Source organism: Pectinophora gossypiella, chromosome Z, assembly GCF_024362695.1.
Source record: "Pectinophora gossypiella chromosome Z, ilPecGoss1.1, whole genome shotgun sequence".
NCBI classification, from domain to species: Eukaryota; Metazoa; Arthropoda; class Insecta; order Lepidoptera; family Gelechiidae; genus Pectinophora; species Pectinophora gossypiella.
Window position 1 is genome coordinate 6,692,142 of NC_065433.1, and position 26,243 is coordinate 6,718,384.

The 26,243-nt window shown below is 38.0% G+C and overlaps 4 protein-coding genes across 7 annotated transcripts in view; 2 read left to right on the forward strand and 2 right to left on the reverse strand.

Annotated features, from left to right (window-relative positions):
- Nucleotides 1–41: 41 nt before the first annotated feature.
- On the reverse strand, nucleotides 42–7,474 carry LOC126380764 (alpha-mannosidase 2-like). Of its 3 annotated transcripts, XM_050030355.1 has the most exons (7): nucleotides 7,408–7,474; nucleotides 6,466–7,301; nucleotides 6,296–6,388; nucleotides 5,190–5,384; nucleotides 4,706–4,817; nucleotides 1,463–4,609; nucleotides 42–569 (listed from the first exon to the last, which is right to left on the reverse strand). In XM_050030355.1, the coding sequence occupies exons 2-6, from the start codon at nucleotides 7,267–7,269 to the stop codon at nucleotides 1,941–1,943; spliced, it is 3,873 nt and encodes a 1,290-aa protein (XP_049886312.1). In that variant the 5' UTR covers nucleotides 7,270–7,301; nucleotides 7,408–7,474; the 3' UTR covers nucleotides 42–569; nucleotides 1,463–1,940. The 3 variants fall into 3 exon arrangements, with proteins under 3 accessions (XP_049886312.1, XP_049886313.1, XP_049886314.1); XM_050030356.1 differs by having other exon boundaries at nucleotides 6,466–7,468; XM_050030357.1 differs by lacking the exons at nucleotides 5,190–5,384; nucleotides 6,296–6,388 and having other exon boundaries at nucleotides 43–569.
- A 613-nt stretch (nucleotides 7,475–8,087) lies between these two features.
- Nucleotides 8,088–11,561, forward strand: LOC126380776 (breast cancer anti-estrogen resistance protein 3 homolog). Its single transcript, XM_050030376.1, has 6 exons — nucleotides 8,088–8,472; nucleotides 8,736–8,963; nucleotides 9,051–10,045; nucleotides 10,126–10,294; nucleotides 10,490–10,667; nucleotides 10,958–11,561. Exons 1-6 carry the CDS (start codon nucleotides 8,470–8,472, stop codon nucleotides 11,317–11,319), a joined length of 1,935 nt encoding a protein of 644 aa, XP_049886333.1. The 5' UTR covers nucleotides 8,088–8,469; the 3' UTR covers nucleotides 11,320–11,561.
- A 154-nt stretch (nucleotides 11,562–11,715) lies between these two features.
- LOC126380779 (protein DDI1 homolog 2) lies at nucleotides 11,716–17,403 on the reverse strand. The gene is made up of 10 exons (XM_050030380.1): nucleotides 16,883–17,403; nucleotides 16,381–16,593; nucleotides 16,208–16,274; nucleotides 15,911–16,069; nucleotides 15,722–15,820; nucleotides 15,436–15,598; nucleotides 15,164–15,353; nucleotides 14,749–14,826; nucleotides 14,341–14,435; nucleotides 11,716–13,577 (listed from the first exon to the last, which is right to left on the reverse strand). The coding sequence occupies exons 1-10, from the start codon at nucleotides 17,142–17,144 to the stop codon at nucleotides 13,497–13,499; spliced, it is 1,407 nt and encodes a 468-aa protein (XP_049886337.1). The 5' UTR covers nucleotides 17,145–17,403; the 3' UTR covers nucleotides 11,716–13,496.
- A 309-nt stretch (nucleotides 17,404–17,712) lies between these two features.
- LOC126380786 (transmembrane protein 198) overlaps nucleotides 17,713–26,243 on the forward strand; it is a 32,018-nt gene continuing 23,487 nt past the window's right edge. For both annotated transcript variants that reach the window (XM_050030388.1, XM_050030389.1), the window contains exons 1-4: nucleotides 17,713–17,945; nucleotides 20,101–20,331; nucleotides 20,482–20,592; nucleotides 20,763–20,914. In XM_050030388.1, the coding sequence (XP_049886345.1) occupies nucleotides 20,151–20,331; nucleotides 20,482–20,592; nucleotides 20,763–20,914 (444 nt within the window). In that variant the 5' untranslated portion in view covers nucleotides 17,713–17,945; nucleotides 20,101–20,150. The remainder of the gene's footprint in view (nucleotides 17,946–20,100; nucleotides 20,332–20,481; nucleotides 20,593–20,762; nucleotides 20,915–26,243) is intronic.

Genomic DNA, 26,243 nt, shown 5'->3' on the forward strand with positions numbered 1-26,243 from the left:
CTTCGGTACCTACTATTAATTCCCAATTATCTTGGCCCAAGAGCAAAATGGGTCGTACGCCCTCCGTCGCCATGCAGTCCAAGCCGCGTAGGTGGGGGTTCGCTTCCAGCACGCGTGCCGGCAAAGTGTGCACCGGCGTAGGCACCGGCAGTTTAGCGTTGCGCATCGTTCGTACTTTTACCACATGGCTCTCTCCGTTGGTACCCCGAAGTTTGATCTTCACTCTTCGTGACTGATTGTCCTCAACAATGTTGCCGCTCGCGGTCACCAGGCCCAGCGGGGCGCCAGGCCCGCCAAAACCCTCAACGCACGACTCGTCCACCACGGATATAGTGACTCCGTCATCAAGGAGTGCGTAAGTGGGCGTCTCACGCCCGTCGTCGTCGATGATGGTGACTGGCAGCACCTTCAGCAGGGCGCGCGTTCTCTCGCCGCCCATGGTCGTTACTGCTTCGTCAGTGCTCTCGGGGTTGGCTGACGCTCTACTACCCGCAGCCGGCCTGTCCTCTTGCAGAAGCGTGTGGTGTGGCCATCGACATCTGCTACATCGCTTGGCTTTACAGTATTTTCTGGAATGAGACCCAAGAATGGGACCCCAGATGCTGGTAAAAGGTTTATCCTGGCACTGCCACCATACAATGCTTATAACTTAAAACGGGCCGTGACGGTAAATTCTGATATTTGGCGACTAATATCGACAAATTTACGACATTTTTTGGGTGCAATCAGATCGTCGCTACCTGCTGTTGTTATCGAGATACAAAGAAATTGGTGCTGGGATAAGGATTTTGTAGGCGCTGTCACAAAAAATCTCTTACAACTTTTGAATCAGCGTGTCGAGGAGTTTAGCGACGAATTATAGTCATTTTGTTGGTGAAATCAGATCTTTGCCAGGTACTATAACAAAAAAGTGATGCTGGGGAAAGCCTCATCCTGGCACTGTCATCAAAAAATGCTTATAATTTTTTTTATGCTTATAATCGGCATACAGACAAATTCTGATATTTGGCGGCAAATTTCGACAAATTATCGTAATTTTTTTCTGTGTAGTCAGAATCCGGATCCGTGACGGTGGAAGTGCCAGGATAAGGGACACTGTTAGTGACATCGTACCTAATGAAAACTTTGAGGAATGATTCAAGCCATGATTGTGTTGATATCAAAAGTGGATTTTTCCGTCGCAGAACTGTGGAACGGAAAATAATTAAAAAAAAAACACTTAAAATGTTCATGAATTTTCCGACAAGAAAATCCACTTGATATCAACTCAGAATCATGGTCTAAATCATCCCCTTAGTATTCGTTACGATGTCCCTAAAACCCTGTATTTTCTCCTTTACCCTTGGCTATTTTTACCTAACTTGCCCTTGGTGTACCTACTTAGATATTATTTTTCTATTGACTATAACTAGGATATCTACAGTATTTTAAATAATTAAAGCACATAATAACGGGTTCTTACCGCGTTTTAAATGGGGATATGAGACTCCCGATATTTCGACACTGTTGCAAGTGCCATGATCACGGGATGACTGATGAGATTGGAGTGGAGTAGGTAGATCCATAATAAGTATTTTAAATTCACCTTTGAAACAAAATCTTTTAATTAAGAAACTTTATTAATTTTTCACATTCTATTTTTTATTTATTACAACACTTGTTGTGGTCTCATAGCCGACCATTTATAGACATGAGTTATTTATGAGTAAATAATACTTACTTATGTACAATTGTATATTATTTGACCCTAAAAATACCGCTACTTATTTTTAAGCTGGCACGGCATACGGCCACCAAGCTATTCGTTAGGGGGAATGGCATGCAAATAGCTTACTAGAATAGGGTATAATATTTTCGTAATCGCTGCTGCAGCAATATCGTCATACAAAAACGATCCAAAAAATACCTGTCATACAGACCCAAAAACTACCTCGGTACTTTTAAAAATGAATTTTTACTGTAGTTAATTCCATGGCTGGAAAGTTCATGTCGTTAAAACTAGAAATCGGTACGCCCTTTTTTGTCCCAGATAAGTTTGTTTGATAAACTGATTTTACATTATGTAGTATTTTATCTAAGGAAAAATTATTGTCTCCGTTACAGTATAGTTGCACGTCGTAGTCTGTATGGCAGGACACGCTCTGGCGGTGCAATATCATCAGCGCCGTGTTTGGAGTTTGATACATCAGGGATCCCTTCTTGAACACTACTCTATAATTGATCAACGAAACATCACAGGGAAAAGATGTTTTTACCAACGGTAGGAACGCGTAATAACAATGATCTGTTTTATTCTTTTCTATTATGAACACATCAAGCTGATAGTCTAGGGCGCCCGACAAATGGATTGCAGATAAACTTGGCAATTGCAAATTTAATTGCCGCGAATAGTAATAGTTGGTATGGTCGACGAAATTTTCCAGCAAAATAATATGTCTGTGGCACGTGGCACTACTGTCGGCCAGGCCCTCGTTGCTACCCCTGCCATCGTTGAACAACACCCTCCTGTCCAGCATCACCACCAATTGTCCTTCTTGCAGAGCGGTGACCCCTTGCGCGTGATCAGTTATGACTGTAAGCCGAGTTCTATGATCTTGTAAGAAGCTCATAGTCGTCATAGGATACACATTAGACTCAATACGTCTCGTAAGATTCAGCAGTCGGGCAGTATATTGAAAACCATTACTATCAGTAAAAATTTCAGGAATATTACCATTTGCAATATCGGTTTGGATTGATAGAAATATTTCAAGTTCTCTGTTCTTTGGCGAAACTTCATAATCTACTTTACTTTCAACGAAAATTGCATTCGATAGGGGACTATTTAATAAATTGAATATTTTGAAAGTGCTTTGTAAAAGTCTACCATAGATAGAAGTAAGTTCCGTTACTACTTGTCCTGAAACTATCATTAAAATATTTGTTTTCATACCGATTCTGTATGGCATAAGAATGTCTCGTAACGGTTTCGTTATGTTGGTATTAAATAAAAACATGCCTGAATTGATATCAGAGCTTTTGAAGGCTCCATAATCAATTACGACCGTTTTTTCGGCTCCAGTAGCTTTCTCGATGACATGTTTAAGGAAACCAGTGTGCTCGTCGATAACTAATCTAAACTTGTAACTCTCTAGCTGTATGTCTCCTGTCTGGATACGTTGAATGTGGAAAGGGAATGTGGCCATCTCGCCGGGGATGTCGTCCACGACGCACGCCACGCAGTATATGGTGGCGGCGTTCTGCGCGCCGTCGTATGTCTCTTTAATTCTATATAACTCTAACGTCATCGGAGGAACCACTATAGCGAATGTGACTTTGTAGAATCTTCTAGATATCCGGATTATATTATCGGAGTTATATTTCCAAACCGGATTTATTTGAATTGTAACTTCCTTCTTGTTGTGATCTATGATTCTAATATTTGGGGTCCGTACTATTAATTCTACTACTTCAGTCCTTTCATGGCTTAAAGAATTAAAAACGTATACCTGATCACCAGGACCTACGGTCTTGAACCCTGACACAAATTCTCCGTCACGATACACGAATTTTTGAAGATACGGTGATAGAATTGTTCTGTCCGGTTTAACACTCAACAGACTAGCTGTTACTTCTTGAATGTACCAACAGTTTTTGACCGTCAGTAAAATCTGCTTATAAGCGTATTTTATAGAATTGGAAGTTAAGGTGCCACTCACTACGTTGCGATCTTGAAGACGAGCCACCATTTCTCTCGCTTTAATTAAAAGTTCAAACAGCCCAGTCGTATCAAAAGTGTGAAACGCATTTAAATTTATCGCAAACGCGAAAAGAATTTCTGTGCTCCGTAAAGTAGATTGGAGTCGCCTCAAAAGTATTTTGAACAGAGGTCTTGAAGTAAAATATCCAGTCCAATAGGCAGGTTTGCCGCTGTTCAAGTCTGCAAAGTTCAGAAAATCTCCTCTTAAAGTCGGATATGCTTTATGTTTCTTTAAAACAGTGTTGAAGTAGTCTTTAGGCGTGCCAAAATCTATGCTTGCTTTATAGATATCTCGATTGGAATTAATGTAGTCTGCCAGTTTTTGATAATTATTGTATTGGTAGTCAAACTCTGCTTGTTTTTCAAAATTATAAGGACCGCCTATTGGCGCAATTATAGTATTATGTGAGGACACTGTTCCCGTTTTTGAGTATTGTTCAAGGAGTAACTCCGATTTTTCTTTGACATTGTAAGTATAAATTTCTGGATTTTGACTTGATTTGACGAAGTTGAAATCTGAGACACAGATAGCTTGGTGAGGACCACAGGCTGTAAAACCTGCAGAGTTAAATTGCATGATATGAGTTAGAACCGAGTGTTTGGGCAGACGATCTCCTCCGATTCTGCCTAACACCATATTAATGCTGGATGGAACAGAACTGTCACTTCTCCAATTTTGCAGCCAGATGAAGTCACTATATTGATATTCAGCAAAAAATTCCTCCCATGAAAAGTGCACGTTTGTGATCACCAAGTTTGATATGCCGCTGGCAGACAGAAGATAAGCCATGGTTGGACTGTGAGCTACGCTGTTAGTGAGCCAACCTACGCTCGGAAGATAGCTCAGATGATCTTTTAGCCATTGCTGACCTGTAATTATAAGTATCATACAATATGCATACAATAATCAAACATCACGCAAAAGTTGTCGCAGTTTTATCGAAATATACTTATATCTTATCTTACCTTCAACCAGTTGATGTATTAGTCCAAAAACATGTGTCGTGGCTTCGTCGGTCTCAACCCAACCTCCAGTCGTAATTTCAAGGCGACCATCTTTTATTAATCGTCGGAGAGTCTGCATGACGAATATAATTGCATTAAATATATGCGCCACATTTCATATAAACCACGCTTACTTACAGCATGAAGTTAAGTGGGTTGTGTAGGTATACTAATTACAAGATAAATTAAAAAATCTGATTACTAAATAAAGACTGATCTAAAACTAATGAAAAACATTTTCTTTTTTCTGGTTAATTTCACTTATTTACCAATTTTAATCAACAAAAATGTAATAATAAGTCACGTTTTTATCACGTTTTTCTATGACGTCACAGTTTGATATCTAGTAATTTCGTGTTTTGACGTTTAGTAAAAAGTAACTGATTTGACTAGTTGGAAACAAGCCCATTATTTAAATGCCGATGTACCTAAAACTGTTTCTTACCGAGCGACTCTTTGATGTGGTGGTTTTCCACCAATGGCTCAGGTGCGAGACCTCGTTCCAGTGAAAAGTTAGGTTTCTATAAAATTGAAGTTTTTTGACAGCATTTGATATGATCTTGTGGACGCTGTCATTATGGTATCGTTCAAATGTTTTCTTCCAAATGCTATCCACGTGCGAACGGGGTATCAATATTACCTGACGGAAAACATTTCGAATTGTTTCATTATTCAAGAGAAAAGATAAAAACGATAAAATTGTATGCTTATCAAAGTCTCGTTTTGTTTATCAAGTATATTATGATTCTGTAGTCGAGTAGTTCACACACTAGTTTCGCCTACATTGTTACATGTTAATACTATGTAATGTCACCTAATGACCGATAAAATGTTCAATACCTGTCTAGGTACTGCCTAGAATACTAGACAGACACAACTCAAAGAACTCAAGTCATTATTACAGAGTATCAGGTTTCTCCGTCGTATAATAAAACGGCGGAAGTTTTCAAAATACATATTAACCTCAATGAAAACCAGAAGGAGAATCGCGTTCAATTGAATCAAACATTGCAAACACGCCAGTCATGAGGAACCTTCTATCCAACTTCCTTATCAATGATATGAGAAAGTTAGTAGGTAAATAAAGTAGTCGCCTATTGTTATTTCTTTGTGATTAAGTAATTTTTTTAGACATACCTGTCTCAAAGTAGGACATGGATGTGAAACGTGGACGCTGACACAGAAAGACAGAGACAGGCTCGAGGACTTTAAAATGTGGTGTTAGAGGAGGATGGAAAGAATAAGTTGGACTGAAAGAGTTACTAATGAGGAAGTGTTATTGAGAGTTGTTGAGGACAGAAGAGGCAAGACAATTGGTCATTTAATAAGACACGACGAATTTATTAAAAACATCATAGAAGGGAAGATACAAGGAAAGAGAGGAAGGGGAAGATCAAGAAGAGCTGACATGGAACAGATTAAATAGAAGGCGAACGTCGTGTCTTAGAAGGAAGTGAAGAAATTGGCCTTTGATAGACAAGAATGGAGTATGCTACACCGACAAGAGCGTGCCTCTTAAATTAGTGATGACTTTGAGAAAGACAGATTTACCTTCAAGGGAGGCCAGTTTGGATTTCTCATTAAAGTTTCATACCGACTATCAAAAATATGATTCCAATAATGTTTTTTCCATATCCAAGTGGGCTGTGGGGACAGAAAAAATATCTTAAAGTTGATAGACGGCAACAATTAGACTTAAGCGAATTGTAAATATTTGCTACCTCAATGTCGAGTTCAATAAACTTCTGCTGTGCGTCTATATCGGCTTTAGATTTGGGCAGAGAGGTGCAGGAGTACACGTTGACAGACACGTTGTAGCTGTACACGGAGGCCGGGCCCAGGGACTTGGCCTGTATCAAGTAGTCCACTCTATCGCCCTCCAACTCCGCACTCACATCCACACTTTGCATTTTAGTTGGAGGAGGCGAAGGCTTCACCTTCAACTCCGAATTAGCAATGAAAATCCCCTTAACCAATGCACTACTATTTTCTCTCGACGAACTATTCGGTATAACAATCGTGTCCTTGCTGCCGATTTCAGGCGGAATGTTATGCGCATCATTTGAAGATAAAGTCTTCACGTTCGATAGCGTTGGCATTTTGTAAAACGTGTCAACGGCAATTTCGCCCGAGTAACTTTTGTTTGAAAATTCGTCTTGGACTTGGGCACTGTGCAGGGGGAAGAGCACGCTCTCTGCGTTGCGTGGCGGCGGCGGCGGCGGCGGGCGCGGCACAGCCGGCGGCCGGGTCACGCTGTGGTTCAGGGTGTTGCGTGTCAGCCTCAGTTCGTTTGGCAACATGTTTTCTTTTTTATCCGATTTAAATTTCGAATAAGCTGATTTCCCGCAGTTGCCCGTGTCGACAGAGGACAAGATGGTGGAAACTTTAGATCGTTGCATTTTATGAAGCTTTTTCTTCACTTGCGCGTGTCCTGAGAACATTAGTTCATCGCTCGGCTGCAGGGATGTGTTGCGCCAGGCTACGGTGTTGTCAACTCTTGTCTCACTAAATGGTGTTTGAACCATCTTAGACTGATTTCGCACAATCTTACGCAACGCTGTAAATACCGCCACATTTTAATTGAGATAGAACGGAAATAAGTATACACCAAATTAGTAGGTAGGTATAAGACAATGTTAGACTTAACAAACAACAACGCTTACTTTTCTCATAGCAAGATACTCTCAACAAAACGAGTATAAATACAAAGCAAACGCGAATTCCACTAACACCCATGCTTGAAACTAACGAACAAATGATTCTACTGCGCTGTTCCCGGCGAAATGTTTAAAAAGTATACATTCAACAAAGTGTTTTGTTTCCGGATGCCTCATGCGAACCTTTTCATTGCAACATTGTTGATTTTTGTACGAAGAATTGTTTAGATACTACTTCACTACAGTGTTACGTCCAGTGGCCGTTTCTAGCTGCAAGTGGAGAACCTAGTCAAATGAGATACTTATTACGTCATAATGTTAATTTTCTAAGGAATTTGTATACACGCGTATGACGTCATCAATAAACGTGGATAAACTTCGTCGCCTTTGATATGTAATTTTAATAAATACCTACATCATATAAACTACTACAGTCAAAAAGAAAAACGAGATTGATGTTTATTAGACCGGCTTCTATTTCTAGATTAGCATTTTATAATTCACCTTTGACCCGGTCATCTAGCATAGGAATATTTTGCTGTTTGACCCTATACTAACATAATTATTATACATCAAACTTATCATAGGCAAGTAGGTAGATACTTAACATTATTTAAATGCCGGGCGCAACAGATAGTGTGTCTGATAAAATAAAATTCAAGTAAACATTAATGCTTAGCGTAAGCGCAAGTAGGTATTTTAATTTATAAATGGAGCATATAAATACAATTAGCTGTCTAATGGAAACCATTACAGTTACTTATCGAAGTTTGAGTAGTTCGACTTTAAAAAATGCAGACACACATAAATATTATTGACGCATGCGCGCTGATAGGGTCTTGATTTCATTTTGCCAACATGAGGGTGAAAACGGGGTGGTTCGGGGTATTGATCTGGCGCGGTACCGGCGCGCCGGGGATCTCGCTACTACGACCGTGCGCTCTATAGATACTCACAACATTACTCCCACACTACTAATCAAATACCTATTCAACGAGATTTTTCAAACATTTTGTGGTTCTAAGTGGTGTCGATGTGCTAAAGTATCACTGAACTGATTTACTCGCAATGGTAAGTTAATATTTACATTACTTACTATTTACTATGATAGTTATGTTACCAACATCATTATTTTGATAAAAGTCCAGTCGACTACGTCTATAGGTACCAGTAAAGCCGGGTTCGATTTCCGGTCAGCTCTATACGATGATAAGTTAATTTATAAATCGTCTCTAAGTAAGGTCTTTTCCTTGGAAAGGGACGTATGTATTGTGTAGGCTATTTATTTTATGGAAGGAATACCGGCTACTAGTAGTTTCTACCTATCTTTTCAGGACACAAGCAGCATGTCCACATCAGGGCTACTGGAGTGGGAGTTCTCTTTACCATCAGACCAGATCATCTCCCACGGCTGGTACCACGGCGCGCTCAGCCGCACCGCAGCCGAAAACCTTCTCCAACAGGACCGAGAGTTCCTAGTGAGGGACTCCTCTTCGCAACCTGACAACTACGTACTCAGCTGCCGTTCTAACGGACAACACCTGCATTTCGTCATACAACGGGTAAGAGCTGGCTATGTAAACTTACCTACTACGTAACTTACGTAAGGCAAATACAAAACCTGTCATTAAAACGTAATATTCTTACAGATTGTCGTGCACCCTGAAACTGTATACGAACGGTACCAATACCAGTTTGAAGATGAAGCGTACGACACAGTCGCTGATCTGATAACTTCCTACGTGGGATCTGGTAAACCGATATCTGCCGCATCTGGAGCACGCATACAGTATCCTGCCAATCGCGTTGTTCCTCTAACAAATTATTTGCCTACCGACGATGTCAATTCTGTAGTGTCTCCCGTCGGCGATGGGTCCGGGTATGGCAATCCCTACAGCTTGTACAGTCATTTCGCAGCTAAACCAGGACTACAAATGCGCGTACCATTTAAAAAACAACGATCTCATTCACTTACACCGATTGATATGAGCCAGCATAACAATCACGCTAAAAGTGCGAGTGCTGATGGTGTTATACAAGGCCAGAACAACAAACACGGAAAAAACTTTTCAGGCGACTCCAACTCTTCTGGGACATGGGAAGCAAATCTCCCCACCAGCCCACCAGCTAAGCCTGCCAGGTACGACGGCCCCAAGGCCGACGACAGACGTCTCGAGCTACAGAGATTGTATCACGTGTCTGGGTCTGACTCCGGCAACGGCTCCGGCGACTCCACTCAAAGCTCTGCTCACAGCGACCCCAACAAGTCACGGCTGGAGTCCGAGTATCACATTGTAACACCAACAATAAGACAGCAGTTCGATTACGACCTTACTGAAGCGCGACTACTGCAAGCTGAAAATTTGGATTATTCTGTAGAATCAAGGATAAATCTTGAAAAATTTCAGTCACAGATTATATCATCAGGGTTATCGAAGCCGTTGGAGTCGGAAACGTTACACACGATCAAACTGCTGCTGAGGACGTCTGGTCCGCGGATACTGGCCAACCATTTGACTAAAGTCGATCTACATTTCCTGTTAGAAGACGCTCCACAGATCGAGGGAATTGAAAAGACAGCTTCAGGATTAGAGCTATGTTTCTTGCCGCAAGGGAGGTCTCTGCGGTTGGATGTAATAGAAAGGTGGGTATTAAAACGACCGGACAGCTAAATCTAAGTATTTATCATTGTTACATAATATTAATAGGTCCTGACTGTTTTAGGATTGAAACATTCCGCCTCCTGATAGCGGTGACGATTCTGACGTGTCAGACGGACAGGCAGCGCGCGGACACCATCAACGACTGGATCCTCTTGGCTGTGGAGACCAAGACGGCCTTGGGAAATCTTTACGGCTTCTCAGCTATCATGTTCGGTTTGTGCATGCCTCAGGTGGGTTTAATACTTACTGCACATAGAAACGAGAAAAGGGACAAGCGCGAGTGTGTGCGGGATGAGGGGAGAGTCACGCCCCGTTTATCCCTTTTCCCGACTCCTGTTTGTATCAAGCTTAAAGTGGTTAATACCTACGCTACGTCTATGATTTATATTGTTTTGAAAAGATGACTTATATGGATTTTTGTTTAGGTGGAGTGTTTGGAGAATGCATGGAACATACTACGTCGTGTGTACACCGACAATGCCTTCATGTTCGAGGCGAAACTGAGACCCTGCTTCAAAAGCATGAACGAGGGAACGAACCCGCTACCTCCCAACACTACTACTCCCTACGTGTTGCCGCCTGTGTTGTGCTTTCATTTATTTGGTAAACAACATTTTTTTGTCATCAGTTCGTTATACTCGCATCCACTTGAAAGGCAATAGAAAGCCCTACGGTTACTTTGTTTCCATACACTCAATTATTTACTTTGTGCCACTTACAGCGACTAGAAACGAATTCTTCAGGGACCATACTTGACCTACTGGTAGAACCATGGTATAGATACCATATCGAATCTACCCGATATGATAATAATATTAGAAATGATAGTTGTTTTCATTCGTCTTTGCATATTTGTAAGACTATGCTTATAATAATAACATTGTTTGCACCAGATGGCGACGGAGGGGGCCTCATGCAGCCAGACGACACCTTCCCCGGCAGCTTGTTCAACAGCCTGGACTTCGATTTCAACGCCACCGCGGCGCACCTCGAGGCCGCGCGCCATTTCCCCGAGCAAGTGGACATGTTCAAACGCAACGCCCGCACCGTCGTCCAGGAGATGTCTTCTCTCGGCCCCACCCTGGATCCAACCCTGCTAGAACTCTTCCGGACAGAGTTCCACATAAACTTTCTTTGGGGCGAGCGAGGAGCCCTCACGACGCCCAATCAGCGGTTTGCGCGCCTCACCGACATCCTCACAGCGATGGCCAACAAACTCGCGGTCCAACCGCTAGAAGACCAAGAAGTTGTGTGAAACCAAACTTCTCACGAACTATCATAATCTATCATCGAAAAAGGCAATGGTCAGATTGCCCTATTACGACAACGTGTCCTTTTCGGTAAAATTTACAATATCTACTCGTATTTGATAAGAACGTACCTACCTAATTCTGTATAGTAAGTGATGCACTAACAATAATAATCTCAATGTTATTTATGTCAGTTCCCAAATAACGAATTTGTAATACGTTTGTAAGTAAATCGTTTGAAAAATAAATGTACACTTAATATGTGTCGTAGAAAGTTATTTACCTTTAGATTAATGTATTATTCAAGATCATGATTCACGATGTATCGTAATCCTAGACAAAGTACTGAAGTGTCGGAGGTTCCTACCAATAATACCTAATAATTTTGCAAGAAAACAAAATCACTATAATATTTTTTTATTGAATCGAAAACATACAAAATACATAAATCATAATTACCTAATACTTATATTAATTAGATAGTAGGATACATCCTCTGTTGCACACATTGTACATATAATAATATTTATACTAGAAACGCGACTATTATCAAGTAAAATTAGAAGTGTTTTACGCAAAGAATAGAAGAAAGAGGATGGAAAGGTCCTCACGCTCATTTTGTATGAGAACCGCTGTCGCCGGTTCAACCCCGGTCTCTTGTACTACTACTCCTGCATACAGATAACTATGATAGCTCTGAATGATAGCTACTGCTTCTCAAATTCCATAGCCGCTTTATAGGCTGCAATTTTATCATTACTTTTCGTAAGATACTGCATACAAAAGTATTTTTTGATAATTAACCGGTCATATTTTTAGCTTTCCTGTGATAAGGAGGGATCTCCTTGCATGATAGTCAATATTTATTTTTTACCCTGCATGCTGGACTGAAATGGTGTCAAATGAAAAAGTGCTGGAAAGAGTTGAAGAAAAGAGAACCATATTGAAGACTATAGAGAACCGGAGAGGAAATATGATTGGCCACCTGATACGACACGATTCATTTATAACAAACATTATAGAAGGAAAAATTGAAGGGAAGAGAGGAAGGGGTAGACCTAGGATAACATTTATGAAACAAATAAAAGAGAAGGTGCAGGTCGTGTCGTATCGGGAGGTGAAGGTTTTTGCGGGAAGAAGAGAGGAATGGCGGTTACTCCACCGACAAGAGCGCAGCTCTTAAATAGAGAGAGAGAGATGCAGGTTATAATGCACAAGACAACCTTTTGATATACTATCGCGGAGCTCCGTGAGTCGTAAAGTTTTCGGACGAGTAGAATGCAAAGTTGAAGTATGAACATTTTGCTCATACTTGTATGGCGCGCGTTTCGCGGTTTACTTGGGCCTTTCAACCTCTTTCTTCTTTCCTTGGTTTTACCAAGAGCAACCAACAGTTAGTACCTTCTGACCATCTGCCCAAGCAAACAGTCTTAAAGCAGTCAGGAGTCAAGTCAGCTGGCTATACCTGCCAGTGAGTTACAATAATCGGTCACAGTTCTAAATTATTAGACGAATAGTTGCAATTTATCCGAGTCATTTTACATTCGCGAACAATATAGCCAAGTACAAATTACTATTATATTCAACGCGTAAATAAGCATATGAAATTCGGCAGAGTTAAGGATAATAAAGGGAACAAAATAATTTTCCCGAACATATTTTTTATCAGCCTTATCTAAGTCACTTAAATACATTTTATAAAAAAAAATATGTGCTCACACAATAACAATGTATATCAAGCATAGAGAACTTATACTTTAAGTCTTATTTATTATTATTATCATCGTCAAATATCTATTCCCGTCACATAAACTCTTAAAACAAGATCCAGATGCCCAATCGATAAAGGTACCCCTAGGAAATGTCTAACATACAAAAAAAATAATTCATATCTGTAGAATACACGCACATGAGCAGACCCCTTTTCCGACATTAATCGACTAAAAAACAAAACTATTTGAGTAATGCAATAAGGTATCGAGATCTGCCCTGTAACGTGTTTACTGCATTTATCTAATTATTGTACACAAGCCTGAGTATATATTTGATAAACAGTCGTAATTATTGTATTGTGAGTATTGCTTATCAATTCGTTTTAGTTCAGGTGTCTTTCAGGTTTTAATCAAATATATAATATTTTTTACCTCTGGTCGCTGTACATGAGAGTGTGTGTCGTTCGTCATCAGAACTTGAGGGACTTTGCGAATAGAGCTACTGTAGCCTGAGTCTTGTCGCCGTTGAACCGCCGCAACTCGACAATTGCCTAAAACACATAATTTTATTTATTAAGTACTTGACAAGTCGCAAGTATAGACATCTACTTCTTTAAAGTCCCTAATATTTTCTTCTGATAAATATAGCCTACGTTACTCAAGAGATAATGTAGCATCATGCTGAAACAATTTCGGAAATCAGTCCAGTAGTTACTGAGTTTTTGAGAATAAATATACAAATTTGTGCTTTATATAGTATTAGTACAGATGTAAGTGAATAATTCAAAGTTATCAATGGTTTTAATAATTTTTGTATACATGCTTCAATCACGGTTTAATTGTACTAATTACTAGATGATTAAATATCAATATATTAATGTGAAGATTTCTGAATATTAAGAGATATTTTAATGATAACAGCCTTCATGGTCTAGTGGTTTGAGCGTTAGGCTCACGATCTGGAGGTCCGGGTTCGATTCCCGATGGGGACATTGTCGAAATCACTTTGTGAGACTGTCCTTTGTTTGGTAAGGACTTTTCAGGCTTGAATCACCTGATTGTCCGAAAAAGTAAGATGATTCCGTGCTTCGGAGGGCACGTTAAGCCGTTGGTCCCGGCTATTAGCCGTAAAAAAGAAACACCTCCACCAACCCGCTTTGGAGCAGCGTGGTGAAGTATGCTCCATACCCCCTCCGGTTGATTGAGGGGAGGCCTGTGCCCAGCAGTGGGACATATATAGGCTCTTTATGCTATGTTATGTATTTTAATGATATTTTCAAAGTGTATAACTAGACTAAGTAAACATAGCATTACCTGTTCCCTGGTGAAGCCCAGGGCTACGATTTCTTCTACTTCGGACTCTCCAAACGAGTCAGTAGGCAAGATTGTCTGGCTCGGGTCACCAAGACCTACAAATATGTAACAGTCCATTTACAATTGTCAAAACATTTGTAATTTTGTATTACATTTAAATGTAAGTTTAGACGATTTTCTAAAATTCAATTTAATATAAAATATACACTAACCATAACCATTTTTCTTTGACAATATTACTGTATACAATATTAAATATTCAGAGTCAAAATATTAGAATCACTTTTTATTCCTTTATTCTGTCTTTGGTCCTTATATACATTAAAATGTTATTTACTAAAACCCTAATAGTGGTTTTAGAATTAAAAACAATTATCCTTTATTATATGTGAATCATAATTGACATACCCATTCTCTGATTGCCTGTTTGTGAATTTGCAGATGGAGCCCCGGATGTAGACGGAGACCTCTGTGTCCCTCCAGCTTCTAAACACCAATGGGATGTTTGTCTGAGCTCATTTAGTTATGGACAAGTGTTACATAACATGCAAATATTATATAATTATACTTACATTATCATCTCGGTTAAACTAAATAATCATAATCATTAAAGCCATGCCTTCACATTGAAAGTAGTTAATTATTTATTACTTTCTAACTACCACAGATACAACTTTTATTTTTACGATTTTTATTACTTTAAGCATTGTTACTCATTTTTTATATTTTTGTTTTAAAAACTTATGTATGTACAGGGGGTCAAGGCACAAATGTATCAAAATTAAGTTTCTGACATAATTTTACTTCTTTTTTCCGCGCCCACCTTGCTTTGATTTCTCTAGTGCCTCCTTCACTTGTTGTTCCTCATGCTCTCGCACAGATTGATTGACAATTTCATCTTCTGAATAGCCTGAGAGACGAGCGCACTCTGGTAGGTCTGATTCAGGCAAAAACGGGGTCTCGGTGCCTGTAGTGCCGATGCGAAGAACATTCCGTTTTAAGTCTATGTTGCACTGGAATGATCAAATTTATTATTACCATGATTGAGCAAAATTGAAATATCATTTATAAGCACTAATATATTTAAGGACAAACCTGGTGTCTTTTAAGCATATCCAAGCCAAGTAACATGTCCATAGGTTGTTCTTCCAAAACAGAGAAAGATGTGGTCAGGAAATCTTTCTCAATTCTCATCTGGACCATATGGATACGACCAATGATTCTCTGAACTCCCACACCTTTAGCTATACCTGCCCATCTGGAAATGTTACATGTATGTATTAACCTAGTAATTTTAATAGAAAAGTAATTTCTTTCATATTATATACAACAAGAAGATAAATGATAAAATAAATTGTACAGTTTTATTAGTATGTCTTACCGAGTGTCCACAAGTCGCATAATATTACATCTTTCTGCACATGCTGCAGACATAATTGTAGTTTGAGCTCCCGAATCTATGAAAGCTTTCACAGGAAACCTAAAAATATATTTATATGTAAAAATAAATACATAAGTTATAATAATTTGGTATAAAATCAAGTGAAGAATATCTAAAGCCGTCACATACCCATTCACATGACAATTTATATAAAGCATAACAACAGTGCCAAATGTTTCTGGGTTGTACTCCATGGCAGCCTCCATGTTTGCTTCAATGTTCTTTTGTCTGATTTCTTCTGCAATCATTCTTTGGGCTTCCGTATCAAATGGATCTGAATTCATCATCCTGCAATAATCACATTAATATAATAATATATTAACAGTGAGTACACCAACTCACTAACTATCAGACAATATAATAATCAAACAAGAATGCCAACATTTATTTCAAAAGTTGGTTGACATCTGTCTAGTTATTTTTTACCTTATTCTTTGTTGTTGACGCTGAGTCCTAGCAGTTATTTGTTCACGAAGCACAGATGCAAAAGTATCTACAAAAAATAAAAACTATTTTAGATTATGGTATGGGAAATCTTCTGACAATGACGAAACAACATTGTTCATGACAACTGGCACTGTTTACTTTTGTTCACTTACCAAGGTTTCCACTAAGTAGAGCATCTGCTAGTCTAGGATTATTCTGTTTGAGCAGAGCAAGCTGGTCAGGATTGGCAAGAAACATTTCTCTAATAATGCGTGGGTCTTCCTCAACTGGCGGGTTTCTTGCAGCCATTGAAGTACTTGGTCCAGTTGGTACTGTTGGTACTTGAATATTGCTAAAATCTAGGCTAGCTAAGCCCGATGGTAGAGCTGCAAGGCAGATTTTATAATTTTTTATAAAATGTTTTCTTATATTAAATAATATCCAAAAATGTAGTAACAGATTTTTATATAAAAAGGCAAAATGATGACAAACGTCATAATTTAGTTATAAATTTTTGACATACTGTGATACATGTAAAGAAATTCAGCAGCCAGTATCAATTTATGGGTGTCTTTATTTACTTTTGTTAGAAATAAAATCGCGCGTCATGTATGACAACAAGAAAACATGACAAAGCAGTTTCAAGCACAGTGAAATGTTTGACATAGAATGTACCTTGATTAGCATCAGTGAGGTTGAGATTGGAGCCGGACTGTACCAAGTGGACGAGCACGATGACGTCTCCATCATGCACTCCATGCGCCTTCAATGATTTCTTGTCGTCAAGCAGAGGTTTCCCATTGAAATTCAAAGTTATTTCCTTCGCAGGAAAACCGGACTCTATTTCACAAAATGCCTTGAAATTTTCCAACTCCAAATCCTCTGATACTTGCAGAACGAATATATCATCGTTAAGAGTGGTTACTGTAACTTTCATGGTGAAATTTTGATGATTGTGCCGACTTGGAGTAAACTGTTTTTGTGGAAGCAAGGTTGCGGTATGTGACTATTTTTAGGGAATGACTGTCCAAAACATTTTACAGTAAACACATTCTTGGAACACAAAACGAATTCAAGAGGACAAAACGAACAAATAAACTTTTGGGTCGTTCCTGTGTAACATTTGCGAGTTACGATTACGCTACCTCTTCCTACGTACGAGCAACACACGAATCACGAAACAGAAACTGGGATGGAAATTGAATATAGGGATGCACGTAAACATCGGTTTTTGATGTTTCAAATTTTGAAATTTCTCGTACCTATTGGACATTCCCTATTTTGTAAGAAGTTTTCGTAGAACTATGACTTCTTCAGATATAATCATTAAGACGGTGTTTTTGTATTTATTTCTAAATATTGCAAGGAAATAAATACGTACGTCCCTGTGAGAAGAAGAGAATCATAAGGTAATGGTTTTGTTTTGATTTTTCGGTAAATTACGGTTTATAAATGTCAAGCAACTAGGCTACATGTCAAAAAGAAGAAAAGTACGAGTACATCACTTCACTAGACAGTTAAAAAAAATAATTTGAGAAAATTGGTGAAAATCCTTTGTTATTTTATTCGTTTTCTTTCAATCCTTCCGATAGAAACCATCAAGAGGTATTTCACGTGTTTTCGCTTAAATGAAAAGTTTTGTATGAAAATGAAGTGACGATCTAATATTATTGCAAGTTTCGAGTGGAGGTGGATGCCTAATTTACAATGTGAAATCGCTACCTATCATCGTAGAATGGTGAGTGTTTTCTTCCACGGTGGACAATTTTATGTGTGTATTTTTCTTTTTCAGTTTCAGCTTTAGTGATACATGTTAGTATTAAAATGATATAATTACCTCACGATATAGTGAAAGTGTTTCTCATACGAGACTAGTTGAATGCCGTGTCGAGGCTAGGATCGAGCTCTGTTCGGATCGTGCTTTGTTATCGACTCTTAACCACTCTACAGTCGTTGGTAATTATAGCTACCGATTCCAAATTCACCTCAGGAGTCGATGGTAGCTATACTTACCAATAGTCGGGGTTCCGTTAGGGTGACCAATTTTATGGATTAACTAGTTTTACAAGCTAGTATAGATTATAAAATTATACTAGTATTGTGTACTATAAAAATCCTTACTAGGTGGTATTTGCATCTCTTCCCTATGAGTTGGTAACATTAAAAAAACAACTGTCGAAGTCAGACGAGTGTTGGTCGAGTCTACTGTCAACTACTGTGTTTGCGATTGAGTGTTTTAGACAAGAAATATGCCGTAAGTATATAAAATATATTATTTTTATTGATTAGCATACATCTTGAATATATCCTCTACCGTTTTCTACAAAAACCTGAACATTTAAGCCATGATTTTGTTCCAAAAACATTAAGAGAAAAATATCGTATCAAAAAAAACGTCTCTTGACACTAAAATGGAGGCAAATTACGGAATATTACACGACGCATTATATTTTATAATGTTTTAAATATATCACGTTACTTATTAGTTACTCGTGGAAACACATTATTTACCGAAATAAACAATTATTTCAGCAGATGCCCAGGATATTGATTACAGGGTACACCAAATTTGGTCAACTTTCATCATGGTAACTAAACCTACCATCGACTTATCTGGGTTTAAGGGTTCGTACAAACGGAGCGCTAGCGTTATTTTAACTTCAGTTCTAAACAATGACTTTTTTTTTCAGAGATGCTATAGTTCAGCTATAGAGAGGACACAGAGAGTAATTACAAAAAAAAAACGAATTACTAAACTGCCAGTAGATGTCCGACAGGAGCTTACGGACAGAAAGCGGCAGGCGCAATTAGATTTAGCAATAAGGCCGCCTTTTGTCTCTAGTGTCTCGATTTATTTGTTTGGTACGTCATTTTGTGCAATCAAGTATATTGTATTGCAAGACTGTAATTTTAAATTCTAATAAAAAATATATATTTTTAAGGTCCGAATGTTAAGTGCTTGGTAAAAAATGTAAATAAAACAAGCATTCAATTATAAATTGGGTTTAGTTCATATTAATAAACCTTAATTTTTCTACTGGTTTTCTTTAATTCCTGAAATCACACACACAAAATGTCTATGTTAATCTTACCCGTTATTGGTAACCATAGTTACCATCGACTTAAAAAGGCAGAAACGCTCAGTGCGAACAGAAACTTAGCGAGGGCGGCCATCTTGGTAAGAATACGGTGTTACAAATAAGTCGTGACCAGGTGTTATATTTATATTTCTTGTGTTTAAACTAAATAACATTAAAATATAATTTGAATACTAGTAAAAAGTGTAAGAAATGCGCTTTCAAATAAAAATTATTACAGTCCCTAGAACATGATACTTTACATGCTATTAACAGGCATGGCTGGGATAACTGAAAAAATGAGCGGATTCTGTCAATTCTAATTGGATTTGAGATAGATTTTATAATGTGATCTTTTTTATTTTTATCTAATTAGAATCATTGCACATCTGGCTTGCTGTTTCTGAATTTTCTTTATTATAGCCACAGTAGTTTTTGAGTTACAAGCCTATTTATAACACGCCACGATATCGCCCACCGAACGCCGCGCAAGTTCGAAATGCCTGGACTGTTGAGGCTAGATTTGCTAGTGCGCCTGGACTGTCAAGTGGTTAAATTGATCTTTTTGTCACGCTTTCATAGCTGAGTTTAAGTTTGTGTTGACCAGAAACCATGTAGCTTCAGTCAAATCATATAATGCTGTGGTTAGTGAGTCACTGTATTACCTACATTTATTCCAATTCATTAATATATCTTAGTAAGTGTGCTAAACAAATGTCAATTGTAAATATTTGATCATATTAACAGATTTCAGTAACCATTCTTCTATTGTGTTATACAGAGTGGTAAAAATAAACGGTTATTGTATATTTTCAGAAAGTCAAAGCATTTATTGAATGAAGTTTAATTGATTGAGGAGTGGGAAGATGTCGTCGGTAGGCCAGCTAGTTCCGCAGGTGACCCGGAGTCCCCCCAACATGACAATCCAATTCAACGGTCCACACATAGAGGGGTCTTTCTGCACATCAATAGATTTAAATTATGACCCTATAGTGAGTGTTATCTGTGCTATGTACATAGCATTTGGAATTGTTTACACATTGTTTGGTAAGTAACATGGTTTGTTTAATGTTTTAGCTAATTTATACAAATTTTGATGCATTTGTTGTCATTAAGATATATGATATATTGTTTGAGAAAATTCCTAAAATTATGTGATATACACTTATGTTAGTAAATATAGTTTATTTGTTGCAGGGTATCGTTGTTTCAAGGCTAGTATGTTCCTCACGGGGTTTACATTTGGATCTGCAATAGTTTATCTAATATGTCTTCAAGAATACCTGTTACCACCTTATGGTAATGTTGGTAAGTTCAAGGAGAAATCTGTTCATTACTCTTTTTTATTTTGGATGTTCTAGAGTTATATATTGATGAAATAGTTCATTCTAAATAATGCTTTAGGTTATATGGTCTCTGTGTTGTATAAATGTTACTTCAAGTTATAGAATGGTACCAATAACCCGATTTTCTTGTAGCTGTGGCATTATGTGCGGGACTACTGTTTGGGCTAATAACAATGCTGATTCAATATGTGGGTCTCTTCATGACTGGGTTCCATACCGGACTCCTCTTAGCAATTGGGGGCTTAGCAGTCTACGACCACTTTCTTGACAACAGACCCAATACGGTAAGTGTACTATGCAAACTTATAAAATGATCATGTGAAAGTAGTTGCTCACTTCCCACATACAGTCCCTTTAATATTGAAAATATTATTTCATTTGTGATTATGCAATATTTCTTACAGATTCAAAAGTTGTTTGTTTATTGCTCATTCTTAAAATGAATCAGTATTTTACTTGAAATAATAATTCAATTCAATAATTTCAAATATTATTTTAGTAAACTTATAAAAAATGCTTTGCGATATTTTTCAAGATTCAGGGTTTTATGTAGGTACTTGAATATGCATTCTAATACATTCAATTTGTTAGCATTTGTTAGATGATACGGGTACACAACATACAAGTACTTTAGTCAAGTTAAACCAATAAAGTGCAACAATGGAGTGCAAATGAACCAACAATTTAACAATATACAGACGTTCTCAATTGCGCGACGCAATGTGTGCCAAATGTTCATTGCGCTGCGCAACCGATACCGTGGTCACGCATTGACGCGTGTGGCTCGCAGGCGCACCACACGCTCTATATTGTGCCTGCCCATCTCACTAATACAAGCCTGATAAAGTCAAAGAAACTCTAAACTGACTTTAATCAAAACGAGCCCAAGATGAATATGTATAAATATAAATAACATTCTGTAAGCTTGTGTACTATACTACTATCCTTGTTCGGCTAATGGGTTACTCAATTAGATTTCCAATTGCAAGGCCAGTTTTTTGCCTTATGAATTTATAATTTGTAGTCATTCAAGCATCAATTTAGAAACAGTAGAATTGTTTCCCGTGATAGTACTTATCGGCGGTATCACTATTTATTTTGGGCGATGATATCGTAGGCTAGTATGTATGTACATTGCAGCGAGCGTGTAGCTTGTGCACTGATCAAACAATTACCGCTGAGCTCAATGTCCGCTGCTGCGAATGTGTTTGTAGGCCATGCGGGTACGCCTCGCTAGCTTCACTCGTTCAGTCCCGTAGGGGCGATTCACAACGACGAGGGTTACCGGACGAGAGCAGCAAAAATATCACTTATATAAAAAAATGCGTATTAATGCTCTTGAAGATAATATTTATCTTACTCTCCATGCTAGGTTGAACACAGTTCGTAATTATGTAGTTTTAAAGCACCTAATTATGGACAGGGTTTTATAATGATATAGGTAGGTGTAATTACGTAGCATTTTGCGTTTTTCCACCGGTCGTAGGCACCTGTCGGGGTATTTGGTTTTCAGAGAATTATTTCATTCGAACAATTATAAAATAAATGCAGTCCAAATAAGAAGAAGACACCAATAACATGCTATCGAGTAACTTAACTGTAGAAAGTTTTGATTTAACTGTAAGACACTGAATGAAAGTAATGTGACAACCCTAAACGGTTGTTAGGTCTTATTACATACACCATTGGATTCCATGTTGAATAGAACATTTTTTGTATTTAATAAACACTTACACGATGCGTATTGTGGGAAAACGAAGCGATATTTATAGCCTTGTGAATTGTATTCCTAGTAAAAAGTAAGCTCGATTGTTGATTCTTTGTTCGTTTTAGATACAAATGAAAGAAAATAGTGGCTTCTTTTAGCTGTAACCTTAAGATGTATACGGAGGTGATGGTATATTACATATGTAACAAGGTCTGAGCCCATTCTTGTTCTATCGTGTGGGTTGTGAGGTGGATTACCAACCTCATCAACCCTCATGTCAGGGTTACTATTGAGTTGCCAAAGGCCCCTGACATGACTTATGTAGCGACTACGTACTTACATCAGTAAGTAGAAACCGGGACCAACGGCTTAACGTGCCTTCCAAAGCACGGATCGTCTTACTTTCGCCCATTAGTCCACTACGAATGATAACATGAATCCGTGTGTGAGAAGCGGAATTTAAGGTGATGCATTTCAGTCAGCTAGGTAACGCTGCGTCATCAGATGGCGTTAGTTCTGCAGTTTTCGTATTTTTTCCATTTATTATTTTATTGTTCAGTTCTGACCCTATGAAATGTTAGTTTGCGAAATCTCACATACATTATCTTTAATTTAAGCCACAATTTTGAAGTATTTACTGCAGATATCATATTGAAACATTGCATCAAAAGTTGGTGTCATTTCAATTTGTATACAAACAGGAAGCTGTCACACACACATGTCAACTAGGTTTGATATTGAAAGAGATGCATAATTTGAAGTCTGCTACTAACATCTAAATGGCGCATTTGGTAAAGTAGTCGCCACCATTCTTAAGTTTAACGGTTCAAACCCAACTGCATGTTTTTACTTTTTGTATTATTTTTTTTTTCAAATTAATTAAACGAACACGTCCTTTTGTTACGGAATTTCCAAAAAGTATCACTTTTACCGTATATACATACATAAATACATATTTCATATTTTATTTTGTAAAATTCTAACAGGCATTAGCTGTATCAGGGAACATGCGGCTAACTCAAAAACTACTGATCAGATTTTCATACGGTTTTCACCAATGAGTAGAGTGATTCATGAGGGTGCTTCTAGGGTATAATATGGGTATATTTTTGTATAAGTAAATTGTTTTAAATATTATGAATGTTAAACATACTTGAGCTTTCAGCGAAAACGCTGCCTAAGCCCATTGAAATATAATAAAAGATTGTATGGTGGAATTGTTCCTCTTTTGTAGATCTACAGAAAAGTCCGCAATAGCGTATGTCTATACTATTTTGAGGATCACTTACTACATAAGACTTTGATTAGATTCCGCGCCTTCTTTCAACTATGACTTAGCATTCAAACAAAAATCGACCTTGTTATTACTGTAAGTACTGCAATCGTTATTTGTAGGGTCATGTGTGGTTTGTCAGAGAGCCGTGGTAGTCCAGTTGGAAGAACACATGACGGTCACAGGAATCTCAACAGCCTAAACCAATGATAATCGAATTTGTTTTCGAATTCGTGTTTGAATTCAGTCAAAGGAAACATCATGAGGAAACCCACAAACCTACCAGAGAAATCTGTTTTCGGATGTATGTGATCTAACCTGCATGTGACCTAACCTTATACGAAGACATATAGATTAGCTGTAAGTAAATAAAATAAAAAAGTACAATTCGTTAAAAATTTATTAAATTTTTTATAGGGTGCACTCAATACACCGGGCTCCCTTGCTTATCCTCCGTAATATTATTTCAGGCAAGACTGAATTTTTGTAAAATGTAATTAGTTTCGGGAGCATATCGGAAATGAACTGCTCATCTCTGGTTACTTCCAAAACTGTTATTGGTTGTACAGGTGATACAAAGCCAATGAAATAGCATTTCTCCATTTTCGTGACTCGCAGCTGCCCTTGAACCTGCAATTTGAATAAAAACATAGATCCTCAACAAATAATACTACTTAGTAGTGCTAACATACCTGATGTGGGGTCATCTAAAATATTCGTAGTGATCTATTTTTTACGTTCTTTATGGACATAATTTGGAGAACATACCTACAGTGTGTTTGTTATTTATGCAATGTATTTTACGTTCATTCTGACGTATGGTTTACTTTATTCGGTTTAGGGTTTAGTCATATCGGTAGTAAGTAAATAAAAGGACATCTACAAACCTGATAGTAATAATTGTGAGTTTTATTCATCTCCAACATCCCATTCGTTATCTTTAGGGGGAATAATTTTTTTTCTTTCGCTGCCATTTCTATAGTTTTGTTGTTCCTAGCCAATGAGGGGAAGCATTTTATTTCTAAAATTGCTCTTTCATTTTCCACAATACCTAAAACAAATATTAACTATATTGCTTGCTTGCTGCGTTGCGCTGCACGGACAAACATCAGCGCCTTAGAGATCAGCTCACCATAACTACACGTAACAAATAAGATTGAAGTCTGACGGCGTACAAAATAACTTTGGGCGACGGATTTTGTTTACGGTTTCATACAAGTGGCCCGCTTGTCTCGGCTTTTGTCAGGCTCTTTGTACTGTAAGCTCGGATGTAAGTATACTTTATTTTAAAAAACCTTACCATCGGGACTGGCTCCTAAAAACCCAAATTCCTCATCAATGTACAGACCGGATGGTCGTACACTTTTTTTGTAGTTTTCAATAAAAAACGTTCTTGCCATAGACTCATTTCTTTGCCCATATGTCATGTCATTTGTCATGATATTGTTTTTGTACAATATCTGCTTGACATGATTATGGCAAGGAGTGGTATTTCTACGTTTACATATCTGTAATAAAATATATAAAGTTATTTCATAAACCTGTACTTTTTGTTGAATTTATTACATTATATTATTATTAACAGTTTATAAACATCATTTGCACAAAAAAAGGGTCAATCGTACCATTCCAAAATTACTAGCCGTCAATCTGTCACATCGATGCAAATTATAAAGATCATTTTCGTGTTGACCAATTGTTTCCTCAGCAATTTGTTTAATTTCTTGGATAGTTTTCTGGAACTCAGATAATTTCTCCAAGCAATTTTTTTTTAACTCTTCAGGTTCAATTGTTTCTACGACATCTTGGGCGTCTGGGCCATAATTTTTGTCAGGTTGGGCAGGTTTGGTATGAACAGTATAAAGTCGCCTTCTTACACGATTTTGCTGCCGGGCTTTGCTTTTTTCCTTTCTCTCTATGTACTTTTTAAACGTTAGGCCAGGTGATCTTGACAAATATCTGTGCCATGCCCTTTGATGCCAGCGCTGTCCAGTGATTTGTGTGAGTCCTGTAAAATTCAATTTAAACTGGGTTACCACCTTCTACAGAAATAACACCAAAAAAGCATGAGTATTCTTAAATAATATTAATATAACCTGCAAGGTAAACTCTTCGCTGGTACGAACCACCTTTGTGGAGATTGAGACGCTTGCCACAATTAAATTTGCTGACAATGCTCATAAAATTCTCTGCGCAATTTGTTGTCTCGTTGGACAGTCGGTGGGTTTTTGTAATGACCATTTCATTGGCAGCACATATAAGAGCCCAAACGGTTGGCGCCTTCTGTTTCATGTCGTCCAAGTTATTATCAACATCTTTGACTTCTGGATTCGTGAATTTGCAATAATAATGTTTGCAGTTGTCATGATGTCCGAAAACGTGAGAAGGGCCATTTTTTAAATCTTCTCTCATATGTGTGCGATTACTGTGATTTTGCATGATTATTTTTTTTGTGACCACAGTCAGTTTTTGTATTTTGGCCTTTAGTAGCCTCCGCCCATATAGAGGTAACTTTTTATTTGCAAGGATCTGCAAGTATAAATTAAAAGTTCAAGACACTTGAGTGAAGAACTCCATATATCATTTTAAGCGTTTGTAGAACGTCTCTTCCGCCTAAAACTTCTGCAGCTTC

Coding starts and splice junctions, on each gene's coding strand:
- LOC126380779 (XM_050030380.1), bottom strand. CDS start 17,144: ATGAAAGTTACAGTAACCACTCTTAACGATGATATATTCGTTCTGCAA. Junction 16,594..16,882: donor CCTCACTGATGCTAATCAAG/GTACATTCTATG, acceptor TCTGCCTTGCAG/CTCTACCATCGGGCTTAGCT. Junction 14,436..14,748: donor AACAGGCAATCAGAGAATGG/GTATGTCAATTA, acceptor ACATATTTGTAG/GTCTTGGTGACCCGAGCCAG.
- LOC126380764 (XM_050030355.1), bottom strand. CDS start 7,269: ATGGTTCAAACACCATTTAGTGAGACAAGAGTTGACAACACCGTAGCC. Junction 6,389..6,465: donor TTATTGAACTCGACATTGAG/GTAGCAAATATT, acceptor CTGTCCCCACAG/CCCACTTGGATATGGAAAAA. Junction 5,385..6,295: donor CAAACTGGCCTCCCTTGAAG/GTAAATCTGTCT, acceptor GTTTTCCGTCAG/GTAATATTGATACCCCGTTC.
- LOC126380776 (XM_050030376.1), top strand. Junction 8,964..9,050: donor TGCATTTCGTCATACAACGG/GTAAGAGCTGGC, acceptor ATATTCTTACAG/ATTGTCGTGCACCCTGAAAC. Junction 10,668..10,957: donor GTTGTGCTTTCATTTATTTG/GTAAACAACATT, acceptor TGTTTGCACCAG/ATGGCGACGGAGGGGGCCTC.